Genomic DNA, 22,339 nt, shown 5'->3' with positions numbered 1-22,339 from the left:
ATATGGAATAAGAAGAAAAGGCTCAGTTGTATCTTTTTTTTCTTTCTAAATGGAGGTTGTATTGGTTCATAAGGATTGACACAGAATGGTGAGTAACTGCATATTTGCATGAGGGGGGGAAATGGGCCAGAAGTGGGAGAAAGCAAGTACAAACAGATACAGGAAATCTTAATTTAACTGAAAAAAATATAGTGTCTGTGTGGTAACAAAAATTACATATATTACAGGATGGGATGGGAAATTATTCTAAGAAAAAAATTCTTGAATTGTATAAAAACATGTTCAATGCCCTTAAAAAAAAAAAACACAATACCAGCAGATTTTATCACATTACTGGTATGAAATATAAATCCACTTTTTCCTACATGACATGCTCATTTATGCCCAAGTTTCCCTCTGCACAAAAAGAATTAAAGCAAGCACTTTTGGATGGTCACAACAGTGGCTTTTTTTTTTTTTTTTTTAAGTTTTGTTAAAAATTATAGTAGTCCTAGCATTTTATCTCAAATCAATAGCCATACAACTACTTTTTCCCATGAAGATATTCAATAATCAAACTAGGGGGTGGACGCCTAGGAACAGGAGGGATTAGACATAATTAGGATAAATATTTTCCTCGTCTAGCCACATATGTTCCTGCTAGTTAGCTTTCTGCAGCCTGGCAACCTTGCCCATAGCATACCGTAGGCAATCTGTTTACGGCTTCCCCACTACTGCATGTCAACTGCAGGATCACGAGACTGCTAAGCAAACGGACCGTGCTGCAGTTTTCACGTATAAGGCATATTCTTGCTTAGCAGGTATTTTCAGGCAGCGACAGGAAACCGTGGGACAGCGCACGGCGGTAGCTTCGGCAGGCACGCGCGCGGCTGCGGGGCCTGGGGCAGGCGAGCCCCGGGAGCCCTGCCGAGGGGGCTCGCGGCGCCGGACCCCCAGCGCGGCTCAGCGCGGCTCAGCGCAGGGCACGCTCGCCCGTGCCGCCGCGCAGCCCGGCTCCGCGGCACGAGCACCGGCATGCGGAGAGCTGCCGCTCGGCGCGCCGGGGGCCGACGCCGGCCCGCCGAGGCTTGCCCACGCCAGCAACGCTGCCGGCTCGGCCCCCAGCGAGCGCTCAAAAGCCATAACGCAGCCAAAACGGTGAATACCGCTGGAGTCATCTGCCTTGCTTTTTGCAACGACAGCTGTAAGCATCAATCCCCCACTGCGCCAGTTATGTCAGTAATCATTTTCTCTCAATTTCTTTACCAATTTTAGTGATAGCAACAAAAACAAACACTTTGCAATGTGGAGAAGTAACATATACGTTCATATGTTGTTCATAACCATAGCATAAACAGTTAAATTTCCATAAACTTCTGATCTAAAAAGATGCTAGAAACTATTACACCCTATGTTTAAAGTGCTGCCTTTCTTTCATTAAAATTGGTAGACAAAAACAAAAAGTTGCGTCCTTCTGCATGGCAGCGGAAAGGCACCAGTAACAGGAGAGAGGTTAATCCAGTGCAACTTCCAATGTTCTTGGATTTAAGTCATGGTACACCATAAGTATGTCACTAGTTTCTCTGTACTCTGTCCATTTTATCATTCTGTCAAGACTAAATAAACTCCATAACCACTAAATAATGTTGTGATAAAATTCTGTTTAAATAAAAAGGCATAAATCCCATCACACGTTTTTCATCATTCAGAAGTCTGCAGAACTGCATAAATTTGTACACTAGTACATTACTGCAGCACAATTTCCTAATGTTAATGAAAAGATAGTTTTAACTCTATTGCTACATTTGGCCTAGGAGCACTGAAGAGCTAGACAGAAGTTGAAGTCACTTTTTTTTTTTCCTTCTGTAACTTTAAAAAAAAAAAAAAAAAAAGCTTCTCCACTTCTACCAATGCTCTAAGCACTAAGTCGTATCAACTGAAATTAGTCTTGCACCTTGAAAGCAATACATTTATAGTTCATTATAAGTACACTCTTTCTTAGACAACTTCTATCTTTCACCATGCTGAAGAAATACGTTATTCAATGCAGAAGAAAAACATATCGGCTCCAATGGCACGTGCACAAAGTAAATAAGGAACTCTTGTGTCACCAGCAAAGCAAATACCACAGGAAAAGGGAAATGAATCCTTACCTCGTATTTCAGGTTCCCGTGTTCTGAAACATAAGTAAAAATCGGCATTATTGATGACTGTAAGTTTATGCTTTTTACACACTAATCTCAGTCTGTGCTGTGCTGCGTTACAAAAACCCCTCCTGCTGCCTTCAGCTACCTGATACCTGTAACGTGCCCCGACGGCGGCTGCTCTGCCCGCGGTGCGCTCTGCGCCTATTGGCTCCGCGCAGTTAATGCTCAACCACAGCAATAAATGGCTCCTGCCTCTGAGTTACACTAAACTTTCCAACAGCTGCATGGCAAGTAGATCAACTAAAACTTCATAAACTTTTATAACATTTCAAAAGCACTGTATAAATACTGACTTGTTGGGAGTTTGACAGTTAAGGTTCTTTACTGCAACTCAAGCTTGCACTCGTTTTGTCCCCGTCTTTTCAGGGCATTCCGAGGTGTTTCGAGATAAAACACATACCTTTATCTTCAAAACTTCTTGTATTTCATGTACTTAACTTCAATTTATCATTTCATTAGTATGCAATGGAATCTGAAGCCAGACAGATTTTATTTACCTTTTTGCTTTGAAATTTTTGTACTATTTAAAAATAAGATAAACAAAAAAAAATCCTGTGGGTGACCAGGACTGCATTAAGACAGTATTTTTGCACACACGCACGACCACACAAAAAAGTGGGGTTTTTGCATCTTTTCTTTGAGCATCTAATCTGATAACACAAATACTTCAGCGTACTCTAGATTTTGTTGCAGTGCCTTATCAAAATATACACAGCTGTATTTACCTCTGCATGTCTCTGGGCCAGCACATGCTGTTAAACCAAAGCGCATACTGCATATGCCCAGTCTATTGCCACGCTTTAAAACTTTACTGTAATATCTTGTAAAGTAAACAGCCATATTCACAATAAACCAAGTAAAGAGCTTCAAATGCAAATAAACTTTGTTCTGCTAAAAAAATTACATGAAACAGCAAAGTGTGGGAAAAAAAATCTTTGGCTTACTAATATTTCATGTGCAGATAAGAGGGCATGCCGAGACTAAGCACAGCCGCTGAGCACCTGGAGCCAGGCAGGGGAGGCGCGCGCTATTTACCCCTGACAGGGCTGCAGGTTTGCTCTCCCATACAGCATGCCAAAGGTGCACCTTCTCGTCACCCTCGGAAAACACTTTCATGGTTACCACCTGTCCAGAAGTATTAATTTGCATTTGTACACTAAGCAAATGGGGGGGGGGGGCAGGCATCAGCCAACCCCAAAGGAAGAGGTGCAGGTAGGCTACTGAGGTTTTCTAAGGAGCCTAAGGGAATTAGTTGCATAAGTACTGCTAAAATTCAATATAATTTTGGTATTTACCTTCACAGTTTGATACAGCTTTTGCAGCTTAATTTCATACAGCTTTTGCAGCTTTTGCCGAGTTTTCAACTTGTGCGCAAATTTGTCTTTTTTGAATCTTTCACCTCAGCATTATAAATGACTTAAAACTGAGGAAAGGTCATTTGGATAAGTACAAGGGCTGAGGGGGTTTGCAACATCTCACATCCAGACTTAAGGTTTTTCTTTTTTTTTTTAAATGGACTACCTTTATCTCTACCTATCGCTGTTAGGAAAACTGAAATGGAAATGTCTTTCTATCCTTCTGTGGGAAAGAATGAATCTGGTCTTTAATGGTTGCTGTTGAATATTAGTTTTTTCCTCTAGCAAATATCACAAACATGACCTCATGACTGAGCTTTATATGGTGATTTCAGTATCTCAACACTTTTCATACTAAGTGATTAAGAAATTCATTGATTTAACTTCCAGTATTTGGGCTCATACCGGATTCAAGAAAACACTACATAGATTAATAGTTAATAAGGTAAGGTGATAAATATTCCTCATAATTCATGAAAAGTTTTTTTTAATTGATCCTTAGGTTCAAGTAAAAAAACAAAAACCCTGAACCCTGCAGGGCATTTTTTTATTAGAGACTAATGAATAACCTCAGAATAAGCAAGAGTAGCTCCACTGAGGAATGCTATTCCTTGAGGCCGTCTCCACACTAAACCCTTAGAAGGCTCAAAAATTTGCTGGCACAGACAAACTGAACTGCTATTTGTGACCCCCCCTGTTAGGATGTAAGGAAAAGAAAATACAAAATATCTGTAATTCCACAGAAAGGTTTGTTCAAAATACAAGGCTTATGCTTCTCATTTTTTCATTAAAATTTCAGTATTCCTGTATTTCATTTTTTTTCTATCCAATTATGTAAATTGCTTCCTCATGAGAGTTCTTTTTCCAAATGTTACCCCAGTAGAAGAGCAAAAAACTAATTCCTACTTATATCTATTTTTAGGGAAAAACTGAATGTCTGAGGATATCTTCCAGCAGATATTTTACACGTGACAATTTTAATTCAAGTATCTGCTCATCACCAATATGCCAATGAAATTATGGAGTGAGGGAGCTCTCAGTTCTGACAACAAAATAGTTTTACTGCCATAGTAGAGCACACTTTTAGGCTTTGTTTAGTCACTGAAGCCATGATACTACTGGGTCACATTTTCATAATTATAGTTTACTACAAAAGCAAGAGGAGCAGCAGCTGGCCTCAATAAGTGAGGGAGCACAGATCAGAAAATGGGAATAGCCTGCTCCTCCGAGATTCAGCAGAGCAGCTAGATTTACATGCTGACTAAATGGAAAGTAGAATAAAAACAGTACGTAGGAAACTACTTGCCTTCCTATTACAAAAGAAAATTCAAAATATTGAAAAGGCAACAACTGTGAAGTAAGCCACCTTAAAGGAGTTGCAATGACTGGAAAGGAGCAGGCAGTCCCCCATAACCAGAAGAAAAGCAAATAATGACCTAGAAGCACAGAGTAGGACTTTGCACAAAATACCAAGCCCCCAAGAGATTGTTGTTCAGCTTTAGTAAGAACGGTTAGTTTAACCTTTGCTGAAGTTAAACAAAAATTGGCCTCGCTCCAAGGCACGTTCTGGGACTTGAGCCTTGACTGGTCAATGCTGTTGACATGGTAGGTTTGAATCGGGGCCAGCAATTCTGCAACTATTGATCAAACCAGCAAAAAGGTAAACAGTGAAAGCTTTTAGATGTCAAAAAACACGTGCTTATTATGAATAATCTCTAATGTGCTGTAGCAAGCAATTACCACATGAACAGCATGGACACTATTATTGGGTATACGTGTTACAGTACGAGAGCTACCTTAAATTTAACCCATTCACATGCTTTTTAAGTTCATTATACAATCGAAGAAAGATACTACTTTTCCACATAAGTAAAAGTGGTGCTTTTTCAAATGGAATTATGTGAAGGAGAAGGGAAACAGGCACAAGTTACCTAAAAATTATTATTAAAATGCCCCACTATTATGTTTCTAAATGATCTATGCCCTGATGAGAGATGTTTTTTATACTTCTGCTCCCAGGGAAAGCTAAGAGGATTTTGTGGGTTTGGCACTGTATTTAAAATATTAAAATATTTTAACATTCTAGAAGAACTATTATTGGAGGTTCATCTAACTGAAATACTCAATAGCCTGTGGAACCAGAACACATTTGCCTGAGCATACTTAATTCAGTCCAGTGGGATAGACTTGGTAAAATTCCAGCCTGGTAACAGAAGGGAATTGATAATTCTGCAAATGGGCTCAGGCTTAGCTACGGGAGTTCTGCAATATGTTGTGGGGAGAGTGATGATACCTGTCCTATCAATCCTGAGGACCTCTGCTGAAATGGCAAGGATCACAGAACAACCCGTACAATGAAAACAGGAATAATGAGGGAGACAGTTTCTCCCCTCATCTGCTAAAGGTGTCTCTCACTCTTGCTCACTTACCAAAGGTCTCACTCCTAACCATACCCAAATAGAAACCCTTCCAACTAATGCAAAAGCATCACCAGGGATGTAAAAGTGTACTCTGCCTCAAAATAAGGCATAGGAGTGCAGCTGATAAGCCAGAAGAGGTTGCAAGATAACAGGAGATCTCTACATCAGCCACTGGAATAAAAACAGCACGTATGTCCTTATAAATGGCCCTAAAACAGAAATATGTGCACATATTTGCTAAATCCTATGCTGTGTTTAAAGCTGTGCAATCATACTCAAGGAGTCAGAACAGGAGCAGAAGAGAGGGGACATGGGGGATTTCAGGTCACAGAGAAATTAAGTGATAGGGCCTAAGAGTAAAATGCATGAAAATGCAGAGGACTGCTTGAGCATGAAACAAGGCAGTATTTCAGGGAAAAAAAGTTAAACTGGTAATGACAAACGAGCACAGAGGGCTTCAACTAGCACGGCAGGTTTAGGGCAACATGGACAGGAACAATAACAATAAAACCAAGAGATAAATGTGTACGTTTTGTTCCATTTAGTAGTTCAACTGATTAACACAGCAGTTTTATCATTGCAACTTGTATAGTCTGTTGAATTGGCCTTCTTTGAAGCAAAGCATCTGAAGAGCTGGCATAAGCTTGTGTATAAGGCAGAGTGTGACAACATAGCAATTTATGTTCAAATTCTGTCAATGTTTCCCTCATAAGTGTATCATCTAAATCTGACACTTATTAAATTTGTCATTCTAAAGGTTTCGGTTGTCTTTGGATGTCTGCCTTTTGAATTTTCCACAAACTGAGACTTGGGATGAAATACAAAAGGACTTAATCCACTCAGGGAGGTTCTAGGCATCATTTCAGAAAGCTTAGCAAAAACATCTGCTCTGTGATCTGAAAAGAAAACAAAAGGTTAAACTGTACTGAAAAAGGAAAAGAAAATATACTGAAGAAAATACTGTGTAAATAACTTCAAGAAACCTAATGGTATAGTCTCATTTGGCAGTGTTTTGAATTCTGATCATCTCTTTTCAAATAGACCTCTAGACATAGAGGAGGTCTACAGAATGCCAATGAAAATTATTTGAGGCATGGAAACAGTTCTACTTATGAGATGATAAAAAATTTACAACTATTCAGTTCAGAGAGGATACTAGTGAGACATCACTAAACAGAAGTTTCAAAATAATATACAGTAAAGCAGCAGTCAGTCAAGCACTTCCATTTAGGCTTCTCATAAAAAGAATAAAGTCACATGTTGATGTTAAAAAGGCAACCAGTTTAAACATAACCAAGATAAGATATGAAACCTATAAAAAGCTATTCCAGAAACTCTGAAGCACATCCAATTAGATAATTTAATCAACAAAAACACTAACAAGATGCAAAAACTCTTAGAGAACCAAAAACCCAAAAAGCAACAACAACAAGCATCACAGCCCTAAAAACCTAACTGGATTAGACAGCAGCATAATTTGGGGCATTGTCTACTACAGGGAGGATTTACACTTTCCTGTGAGGCATCTGGAATCAGCAACTGGCAGAATGACAGAACACTACATTTAACAGACCACAGATATATCCCGGGATACGTATATTCCATGTCTGGGATCATAACTAATACCACATGGCTGGGGAATAAAAACGTCCAACTTCCTAAAAGGATGATTGTGTTTCATACCCATTATACTCTGTGAAAAAAGCTGTAATAGTCCCCTAGAAACAAAAGAAATACATAGCAATACAATAAATGTTTCAGGCATTTTGCTACTATTGAAGCATTCAGGCTATACTACACAATTTCTTACCTAACAACACTCCCAGGCCACCTTAGCTAATTTCCCATAGGAGTAGCAAATGATGCCACTAGAAAGATGAAAGATTTTTCACACGCTAATTTTTCTAAAAATTTAAAGAGGAAAAACTCCAAAATTAAAACTATGTTAAAATTTGGTGCATTTAAAGCATACTTTTTCTATAAATTCAATTAAAACATTGAATTTTACATGATATCTTCATGTGTGTCTTTAATAATGTTACATAACTTATAGGCCCTGGCAGAAAAAAGTATGGGAGACCAAATTTTTCAGCACAGCTCTGAGAAAGTGAAAAGTATAGCTCCACAAAACAATTCATACTCAAGTTGCAGGAATCAATATTTTAAACTTATGCTGAATTGTCCCAACCCTTTCTTGACCATAAAGGCAAGGAGGAACTGGTAAGGCTCCTCATTATATCTTTCCTTCCTCCTGTGCACGTTGCGAATGGGCAGCGCAGCTTGTCCTGTCCATAAGTAAGAGGGCAAATAAAGAGTAGAAATGGAAAACAGTAGAGAAGAATCTCCAGATCTTCCTACCCACTGGTGAAAGTCACTCATTAGGTGGAGAAGACATCCATTCTCAGCAAAATGGGCAAAATAATTTGTCCTTTCCACCCTTGCTCATACACAGAGCAATGGGGAGCGTGGCAAGAATTGCAAGCAATTGTGCGAGTAATAGAAGAATTGTGAGTTTGTTCCCCAGTGCCTTTTTGAGGCTATCTTCTATTCTCAGAACAGCCTGTAAGGAAGCCACAGCCAAGCAACGCCTGTCATTCTGCCTTATGAGCAGGGGGAAGATATATAACTCTCTTAGCTTGTACTAGAGCTACAGAAGTCTGGGAACCTTTGCAGAGAGGACAGAAAAGGGAATACCTGGATGTAAGCTAAACACATAGCAAAGCAATATCTGAAACAATCCCATTGCTTTCAACTTCACCAAGGAAAGAATCATAGAGTATCATTAAAAAAAAAAAATCAGGGCAATAATTTTAAATAAAATTTAAAAGAACACTCAGCACCTTTGAAGTTGTAAAATGATTTTTTTTATATTTAAATAAATAAGATTTTTAATTTTTTTTTTTAAAGCCCAAAGTTAGAGGATAGCACATAAGATCTCCAGTATAGGAAAGCAACTAAGAAAATAAAGTTCAGTAACTGCAGTAGAAGTCAGTACTTGCTGTCATGATTACAAATGATTTTGTCAAAGGAGGAAGCAGGCAAGTAGCACACTGAGGCAAAAGCCAAGTGGAAGTGGGGAAGTAATGAAAACCGGGACAAAGACAGAAGCAAGCTCATGCTGTTCTGAAAGGAACAAGAAAGCTAGAACCGAAATCTCGAAGCGGTGAAGCTCAGTGAAGGGCAGGGAACAAGGTCATGACATAATTCAGGCAGTAGAGAGAGATTATCTCTGCAGAAGCATTTCACAAAGATTGTAGGTAATAATGTCAAAAAGAAAATAACCCAATGCAAGAGGTTGCGATAGCCTATGTGAAATATTTGAGACATGAGAAACTTCACACACAAACTATTACAAAGTAACCCTGGAAAGGAATGTACAGCTTTTAGAGAAGTGAGCAGGACAATAATCAACATACAACAAAATACAATCACATTTTCCAAAAATCATTGCGTGTTCCAATGAGTTTTTTTTGTTTTTTTTTTTCTTTCAAACACATTTTGCAAAAGGAACCCTAATGCATTAACGGGGTGAGAGATGGGGGGTGGATCGCCTTTGGTTTTGTTTCCCTCAACTATCTCTAGAAAGAAGAAGGAATTGTTGAGAGCCTGGATAGAGGGAAGAGTCAAAAGTGACACTAGAGTTACGTGACTAGCTGGCTGCAGGGTAACCAACTCGGTGCCAGCAGTTGCATATGCATAGGGAAGGGAAAGAAAAGAGGGTAAGTGATAAGAATTAACCTCCAGGATTAGCAGTGGGACATCCAGATGATGTCAGAGATAATCAGAAACACAATACTAAACAGAGAGACTGAAGGGTAGCTGAGGTTGGAGCATCCCCGAGGCAGAAGGAGAGCTGGGGGAGCATGGAGGGACACGGTCAGGGATACACCCCAGGTACAGCCACCGATTAAGAGAAGAGGGGAAAAAAGGTCCGTAGATACGGCCAGGAGTGAGCCATCAATCACCTTTTTGTGAATATTGCCAGTGGACCGAAACCATGGAAACCAAAGAGATCAAAGAGGAAGCTGAGACAACACACACAAACAGCTTTAGGAGCTGAGAGGAAAATACAAAAATTGACATAGACTTGAAAGGAGAACAGTGAGGATGACAGATGATATACCGTACCATAGGTGTTACTTATGAGCAGTTTACGATTAAAACCAGAGCAATTCCTTGCTACAAGATACTGATGAAGAAATCCAGTCTGCCCTATAGTAGCTCACTCTCTCTTCCTTCCTAACATTTCAATTTAGTAAGAATAAAAATCCCTATGAATTCCAAATGCAATTCTAATTGTGCTTACAAATGGTAGTTTCACAAGTATGTATGTTACAATAAACACAAATTAGAGGCAAATTAAACCTTAATTATATCTAGCAAGTTTTATGTCCTAATTAAAAATGGTATTCTAACAATAAAAATGACTTACCACCTGAATTACCTCTGCCACAATTGTCTAATCTTCCTAAACATTCTTTGTGTGCTCCAGCTCCACACTTAGAACATAAATAGCCTTGATAAAACGTTCCCCTGTAAAATAAAATTAGGTAGTGATACATTAGAGGTGATAAATTCCATGCATAAAGGAAATAAGAGACACTGCAGAAGGTATTTGAAGTCATTTGCTGTTCTGTATAATGATAGTCCTTAAAGGCTTGAGAAACAGTGACAACAACTGACAAGCAGCTCATCTGCTTTTCATCACTACTAGCCATTTAAAAATCACAACCAGATAGTTATTCTACCAGTAACCTAGAAGAACTATTTTAATTTGAATTTAGCTCAAAGCAACTTTGGCACAGTACACTTGAAATTCTACCATTACGCATCTATCCCACTGTAGATCTACACTCCAATTCATCTCCATGGGAATTTGCCCAGACAACATGAAGAATAAGATCCATTTTGAGAACACTATAAGTATGAATATATATTTAAACATTAAGGGTTTCATAAGCTATTTTGTGAATAATATTGACTTCAAATTTGTTCATTTAAAAGATATCTGGGTACGCTTTAGTTAATATTCAGAGCTTTCAAGTAAGGAGTTGCTTTCCTTACTATGAATATTATCTGATTCCCCTTAACGAACTGGAATCTGAATTTGAGTCTCAGGAAATTTATTTTCAGATTTGTCCATAGCTTTTCTCTTAGGTAAAATCCACTGAATGGCTAACAGGGAAAGACTTTTGTACTTGTACCTAGCCTCTGAGTAACTGCATGAGTTCCATCCATGAGATGCACTTGCTTACTCTTCACAGCAGACTTGGCCATCTCCAAGGTTTTCCTGACCTGTCACAAGTGATTATGTGTCCTAGTCTAATGTGACACCTTCTGCTTCAAAGGAAAATCAAAGTTTCATACATGGAACAGAGGACTTGGCAAGTTTACCTTGAATGCAAGGTAGAGCAACTGCTATTTACTACAGCAATTACTAGACAGTTAGTGATTTTCTTTTTTTTTTTTTAATTAAACATAGAAGCCTAACTTTTCAGTATCAGAATATACAAACTTGAAGATAAATACGTAGAAAACATAAAATATTTTAATGAAATCTGTTCCTTTTTTTTTTTTTTCTTCTTTAATGGGACATAGAATTATCCTTCACTACAGATGCTTCTAAGACTGGGATTTTATCCCCGCTTCAGAAAGATTAGGCACCGAGGTTCACATTTTTTCGAGTATGTACATAATCCTAAATTTAGCATTTTGAAGCTTGAAGAGACAATCCATTTTCAAAATTATTTAGGCACTTTACAAGCTTAAGTCTGCTTTTAATACGACTTGGAAATCCAGAGACATTTCTATATATCACAAGGTAGCTCTGGGGACACCTGAGACGCACGCCTCAGAGCAGACTGGCATGTCTCTGCAGAACGCTGCGGCATCATGCAGGCTGCGTCCTGAAAGCAAGACAGCCGTTCCTCAGCAACGGCAGGCAGCGCTGCAACGCGCTCACGGTGACTCAACTGCGCGGCTTCGGACGCTGGAATTAACGGCCCTGCCCTCTCCAAGTTAGGCACGTCTGCACCGTTCTTCACAGTCACGTAGACCTCGTTACATTGAGCAAAACGTCATCGAGAAATCTCTGAAAAGCCAGGACGATAAAACCGTCCAGGAAAACGGTTGCTAAAGGAAAACCACATGACAGAGGAAGCAACATACCTCATGTCATTGTATCCCCTGCCCGGGCCTACCCAAAAGGCTACCCTTACTTCCCTTTTACAACGCTGCAGTTACGTTTTTCTACAGAATGCAATATCAGCACCTCAACTGGCAACACTTTACAGAGCTTTGGCATCTCCAGCTTACGCTATGAAATTTAGGTTCTATACATACCTCTATACCATTAGACATTCCTTATTTACAAGGAAACAGATAGCTCATTAAAGATAGCTCATGTAATGAAACAGGAACTGGGTATGAGTGCATGCATGCATGCGTCTATTTTATAGGGAGGAGGAAGAAAATACGGAATTTCTCAGGGTGGTCTGCTAGCACCTCTTATCTAGCTTTGTAACATCTATTTGTAATTTGTCTGCATATCTCTGGTTCAGCAATGCCTGTCTATTGATGCCTCGCAGTTATTTTCTGTCTCAGAAAGCAGTCTCTTTATATCAAACATTTATAAGCATCCTCATCATCTGCCTTTCTGAAAAAAAAAATTCCATCTGTTCTTGTGACTGGTGGCCTACAGCAAAGGGACCTGTGGACCAACCACGCTGGTCAAAGCTGCACGAAAGGTTGCTGTTACTCTAACATATGACTTCCATCTATTAAACTATGTAATTCTCAGAAGAAAACACTGCTAAAGCAGCCTCCTGAAAAATGGGGTTGCACCTTGACAACATGAGCTTTTAACAGCACTTCAGCTAATATTCAGAGATTTGATTATAAAAATCTGGTTATAACAACCAGAAATACCACATATGATCAATTTTATGGCTTGTCTATCTTGGATAAGTAATGAGCCAGCTGTGTACTTCCACATTCTCATTTGACTCAAAATACTTCGCCTGATAAAAAAAAGTTTAAATCTTACCTCAGAAGCATTTGACAGACTTTGCAAGATGTCACACGACTAAAGGTATGCATTTTGAATTCATGAAAGCTTGTATCTGCATAGTCCGGCCTTATATTTGACCTAAAGAAATTTGAAAATCTATTTTAAACTGAGGAAATCTAGAACATAATGCAGCATTCTTAGCAGGAAATCCAAATCTATGAAAAACTGGCCGGATTTATACTTTAATGTTTTTCACTGAGGTGAACCAGAAACAGGATCTTTGCCACACACCTTGAAATGAAATCTAAATTCTGATGTTATGCAGACCTGATCCTTAAAATACATCCTGTAAATGGTATCTTAGGTGTCACAATATCTAGGAAACAGTTACTATACATCAAAACAAAAATCCTCTGCTTTTTATTCAAGTAACACAGATCATTTTATGGCCCCGAACACCTCACTTTTTCATTCTCAAGCATTTTTTACACAGATTTTCAAGGAAGAGCACGTCACACAGTTTGAGAACCAACACATTAGAAAACGTGAGCAGCAAACTTGGGACGGTTAAGCCACAATCATGCAGCAATATAATGGATAACAAGAGCAATTTCAAAAGCAATTAGAGAGTATTTACTGGGTTTTGGCTAGTGTTTCTTAAATGAGTTTCCCAATGCCTACAGCTGTCACTACACAACATTAGTTTAACCAATAAAATAGAAGACCACTATTTACACTGCTAAAGTACACACTAGTGGCCAAGTTATCTCCACAGATCTAATTTATCTACAAAGCATTGGTCCATTGCTGTACGTATCTCTTTCTTTTAATCCTCCCTACTGATCCCTTTTAAAAGCAGCAATGTAACTTAAAGAAGACCCATTCATCGTTTTGTTGCACTGGTGACCGGTTGCAGGTTTATTTAAACATTATTAAGTAATCCATTCAAATCTTCTGACATTTTCCCCATTTCCAAGACTTGCCGGGGGGGGGGGGGGGGGGAGTTTATTACTGCTTTGTTTTCTTTTTTAATTCAATAACATCCTCAAACTATATTAAAAAAAAAATCAACTAGCTAACACTGTCAAAAATGGGAATACTGAAACACTAGGAGCATAACTTAACAGTAGGTAAGCTAGACTATGCAAGACAAAAAAATAGATTCAGTATGGATTAATATATTTTAAACTAAACTATTTATACTGGAATGTTTAGGATTCCATAAATCTCTGGTGTTTTTCTTGCTAAAGAGGTATAATGATGCATAAGAATTAAAACAGGAAAAAAAAATACAGAGGGTAAGAATGCCATAGTCTACAATACCCAAAAGAACAACCCCAGATGCTCTCAGGCACATCAAATTACCAGTTCAGCTATTATATTTATTCAGATATTTATTAGATAACCTTCATATTTATGTATTATAAGTAACTTTGAGACTAAAACATAGGGCAGCCACAAATTGCAGTGACGCATGAATATAGGTATGCATGCAAGCATCAATCTCTCCAGGAGTGACTGAAGGCTTATGAAAAAATATTTAAAGCAACTGTGTAAGTACTTAGTGTCAGAGAGGTCAGCCTTCCAACCTGCTTGCTGAAAATGAAACTGAACTCAAAAAGCAAATGGGATTTTGCTTTTATGCTTACAAATAATCTTACAATCAGCACTGTTTTAACCAGCTCAGTAATGTCTCTCTTTTGTGCTATGCATAACAAGATGCCAATACCACATCTAATAAAACCATGCACGGATACTACCCCATTCAGAGGAGGAAGGTACAAGTATCTGGATAAAGTTAATCTCCAAATGGAAGAACTTTAACAGAGGAACAATGTATTTTAGATTTTACACTCTGCAGGGCAAGGCCTGTATTCTACACCATGTTTGCAAAAGGACCAATTCTGCTAAAACCTCTCCTAAAAACTATGGACAATCCTGAAAGCTCTCTAGTACAAATAGCAGTACTTGCACTCTCCCAAAAAGCTGCTTTTTATATACTATTTGATTCAGACCAGAATAGCTTGCAAAACCATGTCAAAAGTATCAGCTTAACGTGCAGAGACTCATCAGATTTAAAAGCAAATCAAATTAAACTAACAACCTGGTCATTTTTCAAGGACAGAACTTCCACCCATTTCATTAGAACAGGATCAATCTTCAAAAATAATGAGCATAGTGTATGAACAGGAAAAATTAGTCTCACATGGTTAAACACAAACATACGACTATATAGCTTTCGTATGTAAGAAATTCTCTTACTTTCTTCTCTCAGGCTATCTTCCACAAAGATTCAAATTTATGTAAACCACTGAAAATATACCAGCTATTAACAGAACAAAAGACAATACACTGGATTCATTCCTCCTTACATCAAAAGTAATATCTGAGTGTTTTTATATTTTTATAAAGCCATTCAGTTTTATTTTTAAATTCTTAATAGAAAAATTTATTCTTGGGGGGCGAGGGGGGGATGCCCCAAAAGAAGAGTCATAAATTGGCAAATACAGTTATTCCTTCACAGAAGAGCTGCCACAAGAGCTTCCACCTCTTTTAAACATATGCTGTTTTATTCCACTTACGGATTAGATATTGGATTATAATGCCCTAAACAAGACAAGATTTATCCAGATGAACAGACTTACTTGCTAGGCTTCCTTCTGTATGCTAAAATTTAGATACATTTGTCCTACTTGTGTAGACAGGAATACAAACTGCAATAAACCTTTGCCCTATCTTGTCTGTTTTTACCTACAGGACGACCTAGTTTCATTCCAAGTATGCCTGGATTCTTAAGGATCATAAAAATACATCATAAAAAGTGAAATCTTCTAAGTTTAAGTCTCACAATGTTTTAGTTTAGTGACTTTAAGATTCTAAAGATTACTTTGATAAATTTTCTATCGAAAGACCTGTACTTTCTTCACCACCTACAAATCTTTCATACTCCCTATCAATTCACTGACATCCAACTTCATCTCTGTCCTTATGAAGATAGGCCTCCTGGCTGAGGCAAACTACCAAGACGGTCCTCTAAAATATCTATTTTTAAAGGACATGAGCCTGACTAGCTCTTTTAGGAGCATATGGCAACTGTTCATAAACCAAAGGGATTTTTTTTTGAATTTTGCTAGCCCGTCCGTCCATTGCTCAGAAGATAGCATTTTTCTTTCACTTTGCCCGAAGCCACATCACCCAGAAGGAAAAGCCTAACAATCCCTAACAATGAAAGCTTAGTGAATCAAAGGAGATGCCACTGAAGCACATCATCCATACATTAAATGAATTTGGAAGGGACTGGAGCCCACTCTGCATATCACAGAGATTCCTGCGCAGAGAGAGCAAGAAGCAAGAAGAGAAGAAACCCAACCTGCTGCCCAATCATTCTTCCTGTGCAGACTTAGAAGATACTTCCAAATAGTTGTCTTAAAATGACAATGCCATTACATTCATTGAGAAGTGCAACGTTTTAGTTTTCTTATGTCTCTTCCTTTCTACTACTTAATAATCATTCATCCTAATTGTCTCAGATTTGAGGTGAAACAGTAACAGGAATATGTTAGGTGTTTTCTTTCAGTTTACACATCAGAAAAATATATTTTCAAATTTGCGAGTTCATCACTGATTTCAAAGGGATCAGAATTTTACCCATTATCTCTTATGAGTCTCTTCAGAAATAAATAGTCTATTAAAAACATTAATATTTACATACATCCTTACAAGTTACTTCAAGCTGGGCAAGAAGGCATATCCCCTCTCTGCAGAAAGCTTTTTTTCTTTTTTTCTTTATTAATGTAAAAGCAAAGTTTCCAGTTGTTAATATTCTGATAAAGGCAGTAGAAAGAGAATAGTGCAAAACCAGAAATAACATTCTTACTTCAAAGACAGAGTACTGTAAAGTTATCACCATATGGAAAGATAATTAATTATATAATGAAACCCAGATAAAAATACAACAAAAATAAAGCAAATGTGAATCTACTGTGAACGGGGAGGTGGGAGAAAGGAAGCTTTCTATAAAAATAGGTATTACAGTGCTAACTGCGGCCAGGAAAACTCTTTCACATTCAAGCACCTGATCAGTCATGCTGCATTATGTCAAATCTGGCTCTGCTGTCACATTACATGTCACATCAGACTAGTCTGAGATAGCGTGAGATGATGCACTGTAGCAGTATATATCAAGTTGCAAGTCTTTTAAGGTAAGGTTTGAGACTTGATGAATAGATTTTGATATTTTACATGTCAATATATTACTTTTGAATAAATTTAAAATAATGCATCTACAGTATACGTATCTGATACCACACACAAGCTTCCAACTAGAGACAAACCACAGCTCATCTGAATCTGTCCATGCCCAAATACCCCAAAGACCATAGGAAATTTTTTGTCAACAAAACCTTTGACACTGAATATCGCATTCTTGGAATTTTTGTATATAGTAAAACACAAGGCCTTTGTAAAGCTGACAACTTTATAGGAAAAACAACAGTCACAGCATAATGCACAACTCTCCTCAGTCACTTCCAACCAAAAGAGAAGCTCTATTAGTTACAGCATTCAAGAGCTACGCTGATACTCTCAAAACACACATCAGAGCTCCAATAACAGGGTGAGAAAACATCACGCTTCTGCAACCTTCTTTTCCCTCCTACTTCCCTACATATAGTCATGTTCTGAGATGAAGGGAAAAAAAAAGAATATGAAGCCACTATTAATTTTACTTGAATATTAAGAATATTGTCTTTAGAAGGAAAATTTCCTGCGAGAAAAAGGGAACCTACACACAAGTGTTACAAAAAATCATATATATGCTTGAAAGAATTTCTGTGGCTAGTCTTAGGAAATACAATTTAGGACTTTGACTGGGTTCCTTCTCCATCAGGCACAGTAGAACAGCTCCCTGAAAGACTCCTTGGCACTCCTACCACCACAAGCTTTACTATGGAGTGCCCCAGGCTTACCACGAAGGAAGTGTGTTACTCCTCCCTGCTTTTGAACCATCTTGGTGAGGGGCAGGAACAGGAAGTCACCCATATGTCAGGAATACTTAATCTGAGGTAAATAATGAGAATGTGATTCTCATTTTATAGCAAAACACTGTCTCTTATTTTTACTAGCAATACTGGGAGTCGGAACTAGTTTCCTTTCTTCCCCCTTCTCCTTTTTCCCCCGGCTGTTACAGCTCCTTTAGTCTAGCAGGGACACAACGTCAGGATACAGAAACACAGTGCACCTGCAACCAGGAGAATCGGTCCAACTCTCCGCTCCATTCAGCCGCAGAGTTTTGGTAAGGGACAGCCAGGAATGCCTGCTCCTGCACACCATGCTACCCAGATTTACTCCAGGCACCACAGTGACATCCTTGGGCTGCCCCTCAGCCTTCTCAGTAAATCTTCCTCTTTCCAACTTACTTGCAGAATATTAGTCCCACAGGGACCAATTCACTGCTACACCAGCAGCCCAGAGAGCTCGTACGCTCGTCTTGCTATTCCTCATCACCTGGATGCAGGATTCCTTGTCTCTGCATCAGCCACCTGAGCCACCATTCAAGGATCAGACCAGCCATCATCTTCAGTGAATCCTGCACCTCCAAACAAATCTTTTCTCTATAAAGTTTGCAGAATCCAGTGTAGTAAAGAGTTATCCAGGTATCTCACACGATTTTTTGCTGACATCGTGCTTATGAAAGTTCCCCTTTAAAAATACTTTCCAAATTTGCAGTGTCACTTCTTTTTTTTGAATCTTACATCTCAGAAGAATAAACTGTTGCACAGGCCACTCTGTCCTCAACCACTCATCTAATACAACACCTTTACAAATGGTGTCAGAAAGCATCTCGTTTTCAACAGTCACCCTCAAGCTTTTGCAATTAGAGTTCCTGCCAGGAACAGTCTCCACCTAGATGAATGGCAGGACTGGCCACAGAGAATGCTACAGACAGTTCAAAATTATCTTGTCAGATGGACACACATCTATGTACCCATCCCCATGCCTAAACAATAAGGAATAAATTCTCTGCACTATCCTACCTCAAAATAAAAAATATTGTATATATGAATAAAAGGCAACAGCTTAAAGTATAATTTATTACTAATTTCCTATAGCAGATGAAATAACAGTTCAAAAAGTTGATGTAACTTTTAACTTTCAGACACACGTCATAATAAAAACACTAATGCTGAAGTCAAAATAGTGATGAACCTCAGCAATTCAGTGCAAGTTCTGTACCTCATTTTACAAAACTGAATTTTGACCATTTCAGCTCTAAAACGTTTCCAAGATGCATACCACAATGAAAAATGTAACATCAATAAAACATTGATATCAAATGACTTAGACGGGATGCGCTACTGGCATTCCTTAACTTAACCAAAACCATATTCTGACAACAAACATTAAGATGAGAATGCATTTCAATAGCACACAATATGTATTTGGCTACCACATAGCAACAGTTTAATTTTTTTATTGGCAAACTTACATTTATGTTTGTTTTCCACAAGAAAAAACTGTAAGTACCACCTTTCACAACAGGAGGTTGGATTAAACAAATGAATTGTAATTTCTGCAGTGTGCTAGGCACAAATATGCTTTCCTTTACGATAGATTTAACTTTCTCTACATAGTTAAAGCTTATGAAATAAATTGCACTGGGAAAACTACTAAACTTTCAGCCCCAACATTCCATCTTATCTTTCTCCAGAATGAACTATACTAAATATGTAATTACTATTGATAATGTATCCCAAGAGACTAAATAAACAAAAGGCTAAAGGATAGTTTACTATAGCTTCTTCTTCCCATTTTCCCACTTGGCGAGTAAGCGCATCAAAATCCCAGCCTTCTTTTTTCAGAAAAGATGTATTTCTGAAGATATAAATGATCAAAAATCCTTATTTCAGAAACTCTAACATACTAAATATGTCTTCCCTTGGATGTTTTACTTCTATTGGAGATTTTCAAAGGAACAGTTGCCTTTCAGGTGTTTCAGTATTAGCCTTACAGACTTGAAGAACTATTGTCTCAAGTTTGTCTTGCACGGGCAAATTAATGAAAGCCTGCCGGCTGCCTACAAATCTACAAAATATATAGTTAAGGAATAAAATAAAAATTTGCCCTGATTAACTTAATTAAATTCTTAAAGCAAATTTAAATTTTCAGTAAGAAATGGATGAAATGCAAATAACATGGCCTGCACTGAAAGACAGCACACAGAAGAGAAAATACGGGATTATAAAATGCAAACAGTAGGAACAACTAGAGTCTGGAGTCTTTGGCCTCCTGGTTATGGGTGTCAGTCTCATAATACGGCACTAGTGACAAGAAGATACCCAGAAGCAGAGAGAGCCTGAAGTCTAGCATCTTGTGGCTTCACGTTCTGCAAGGAGTTAAAGGGAGGAGGCTAGGGACAGAGTGCAAAGGGGGGGGGGGGGAGACACACCTCACTCTTATTCTGAATCCATTTACTATTACCTTTATCAGTACCAGTTCAAAATCAATCTGCCTGCTAGGTCCAATGTTGTTCTCCACTAGTGACTAGTTCTTCTTTCTCTCTGTATTTAAGGACCATTTCTTTTAATTGCTTCCTTGGCAGCTTTTCAATACTAGCTAGAATTCAGCAATTAAGACCTGTGCAGATTCCCACCTCTCCAGGTCAAGGCCACTGTGAAGGTGTTGCTCAGACCCATTACAAACATTTCAATTAATGTTGAAAAATTGCTTCTCTGGAGTACTTAATTAACAACTCAACTTCTTCCTCACAGACTTTAAGTAATTTCAATCTAATTAAACTGGAAGGGAAAATGTATTATAGAAGCAAACCTGAAAAACATGTGATATCCCTCAGACACATGCACATCACACTTCCCCCATGCAAAGTACATATGTGTTTAATTGCAGGAATCATAGCACATATAGTTGAAAAAGTAAAGAACAAATACTCCACAGTCAAAGGTAAATGCAGAAGTAATCCTTTGCAAATGGATCAAGAAAGGTCCTCTGAAAAGTGAGGTAGCTGCAGAACAAGACAGGATTTCAACAAGAGCAGGCACTGACCCTAGACACTTGAGCACATAGTCTCTTCTGTTAAAAATACAGAGAAAGCAGCAGCAATATAAACACTGACCGAATCTAGCCATTATTCTCAGGGGACAGATGATAAACCTCATAGGTGTCATTTAAGTCCAGAGATGTTCCTCCAGACAGTCATAGCTCAGTGGGACCGGCAGCTTAGAGAGAGGAGGAAGAGCCTCCCCTTCACGCAGCCGCGCTCCCCCAAGCTGCTCTTCTCTCTCGGTGTGACCTAGCACAGCAGCGAGCGCCCCGACACGGGCGCCTGCACACGGAGAGCTGGCTGCCCGCAGAGTCACCTGTCCTGCGTACCAGGACCGTGAGACAGCTGCTCCTTCCAAAGGACTGAAAGTTTTGCCCCAAAAGGGAAAAACATGCTAGGAAGTTCTAACAGTACATCTCAATTTCTTTTTTTTGACTCAATTTTACAGAAATGCTATTCAGGTTAGGTTCTGAAGTTCCTTTTCCCATATCAACCACTTCAATAAATACAGTTATGCCAAAAGAAATTACAAAGGACTTGGTTGTACGTAGCTCTTTGCATATAAAAAAACATACCGTAACTTTAAAAGGATATTAAAAGTATACTATATTTTAAACTGAGTAGCCTTTTTACTTGATTAAAACCTGGTTTCAGAGAATCATAGTTAAGGTACGCCCACCTGTGAGCACAGAAGCATAAAAAATAAGCAGGTGCATGAAGCATCAGGTAAGGAGTGTGTAGTGAATTGCAACTGTTTTAAGTATTAAAAGAAGAAATACTACAGGGAGCTCAGATAAAGCTCAATACCTTGAACTCTCCTCAACTCTCAACCTTGAGTAAGACCTTTGCATTTCGAGCTCTGTTGTTATTCTGCACTCCATGTTATGCTTATAATAATTTAAAATGTTCCAAATAGAACTGCTGAGAACTGAGGACACTGAGCTGACACCCTGAGCACGAACCGCTAAAGAACACTTTAGAGCGTATGTGACACGAAATCTGATGCTGTAGTCATGCCCTCTTTCTATAAAGGCAGCAGCACAGGTTAATATCTAAGGACACTAGAAATTTTCATTTTTACTTAATGTTGCGATATTTGATATCACTGCAGGAAATGCATCAATATACCCAGATCTGCCATAACTATTTCTAAGCTGTTAACTCTTGACAGAAATGATTTTCAAAAGGAAACATCCTAACTTAAACTTTATATTTTGTTACCAAAGTGACCTGCTTTCAAAATTTTAAGCACCTTGGAAGTTAGCCATGACAACTAGATACTAAGCACGTCAGAAAATCTTGGAAAGTTT

General features: G+C 38.4%; 1 protein-coding gene across 1 annotated transcript in view; it reads right to left on the bottom strand.

The window, feature by feature from the left end:
• VAV3 (vav guanine nucleotide exchange factor 3) overlaps positions 1–22,339 on the bottom strand; it is a 180,496-nt gene that overhangs the window by 60,070 nt on the left and 98,087 nt on the right. Inside the window, exons 16-18 of the mRNA XM_067300822.1 lie at positions 13,007–13,108; positions 10,394–10,494; positions 2,133–2,155 (exon numbers count right to left, since the gene is read on the bottom strand). Coding sequence (XP_067156923.1) covers positions 2,133–2,155; positions 10,394–10,494; positions 13,007–13,108 — 226 coding nt within the window. The remainder of the gene's footprint in view (positions 1–2,132; positions 2,156–10,393; positions 10,495–13,006; positions 13,109–22,339) is intronic.

The sequence above is a fragment of the Apteryx mantelli genome, chromosome 8, assembly GCF_036417845.1.
Source record: "Apteryx mantelli isolate bAptMan1 chromosome 8, bAptMan1.hap1, whole genome shotgun sequence".
Taxonomy (NCBI): domain Eukaryota; kingdom Metazoa; phylum Chordata; class Aves; order Apterygiformes; family Apterygidae; genus Apteryx; species Apteryx mantelli.
Note: the sequence above shows the minus strand (reverse complement) of the source record. Positions and strands in the feature narration are given on the sequence as shown.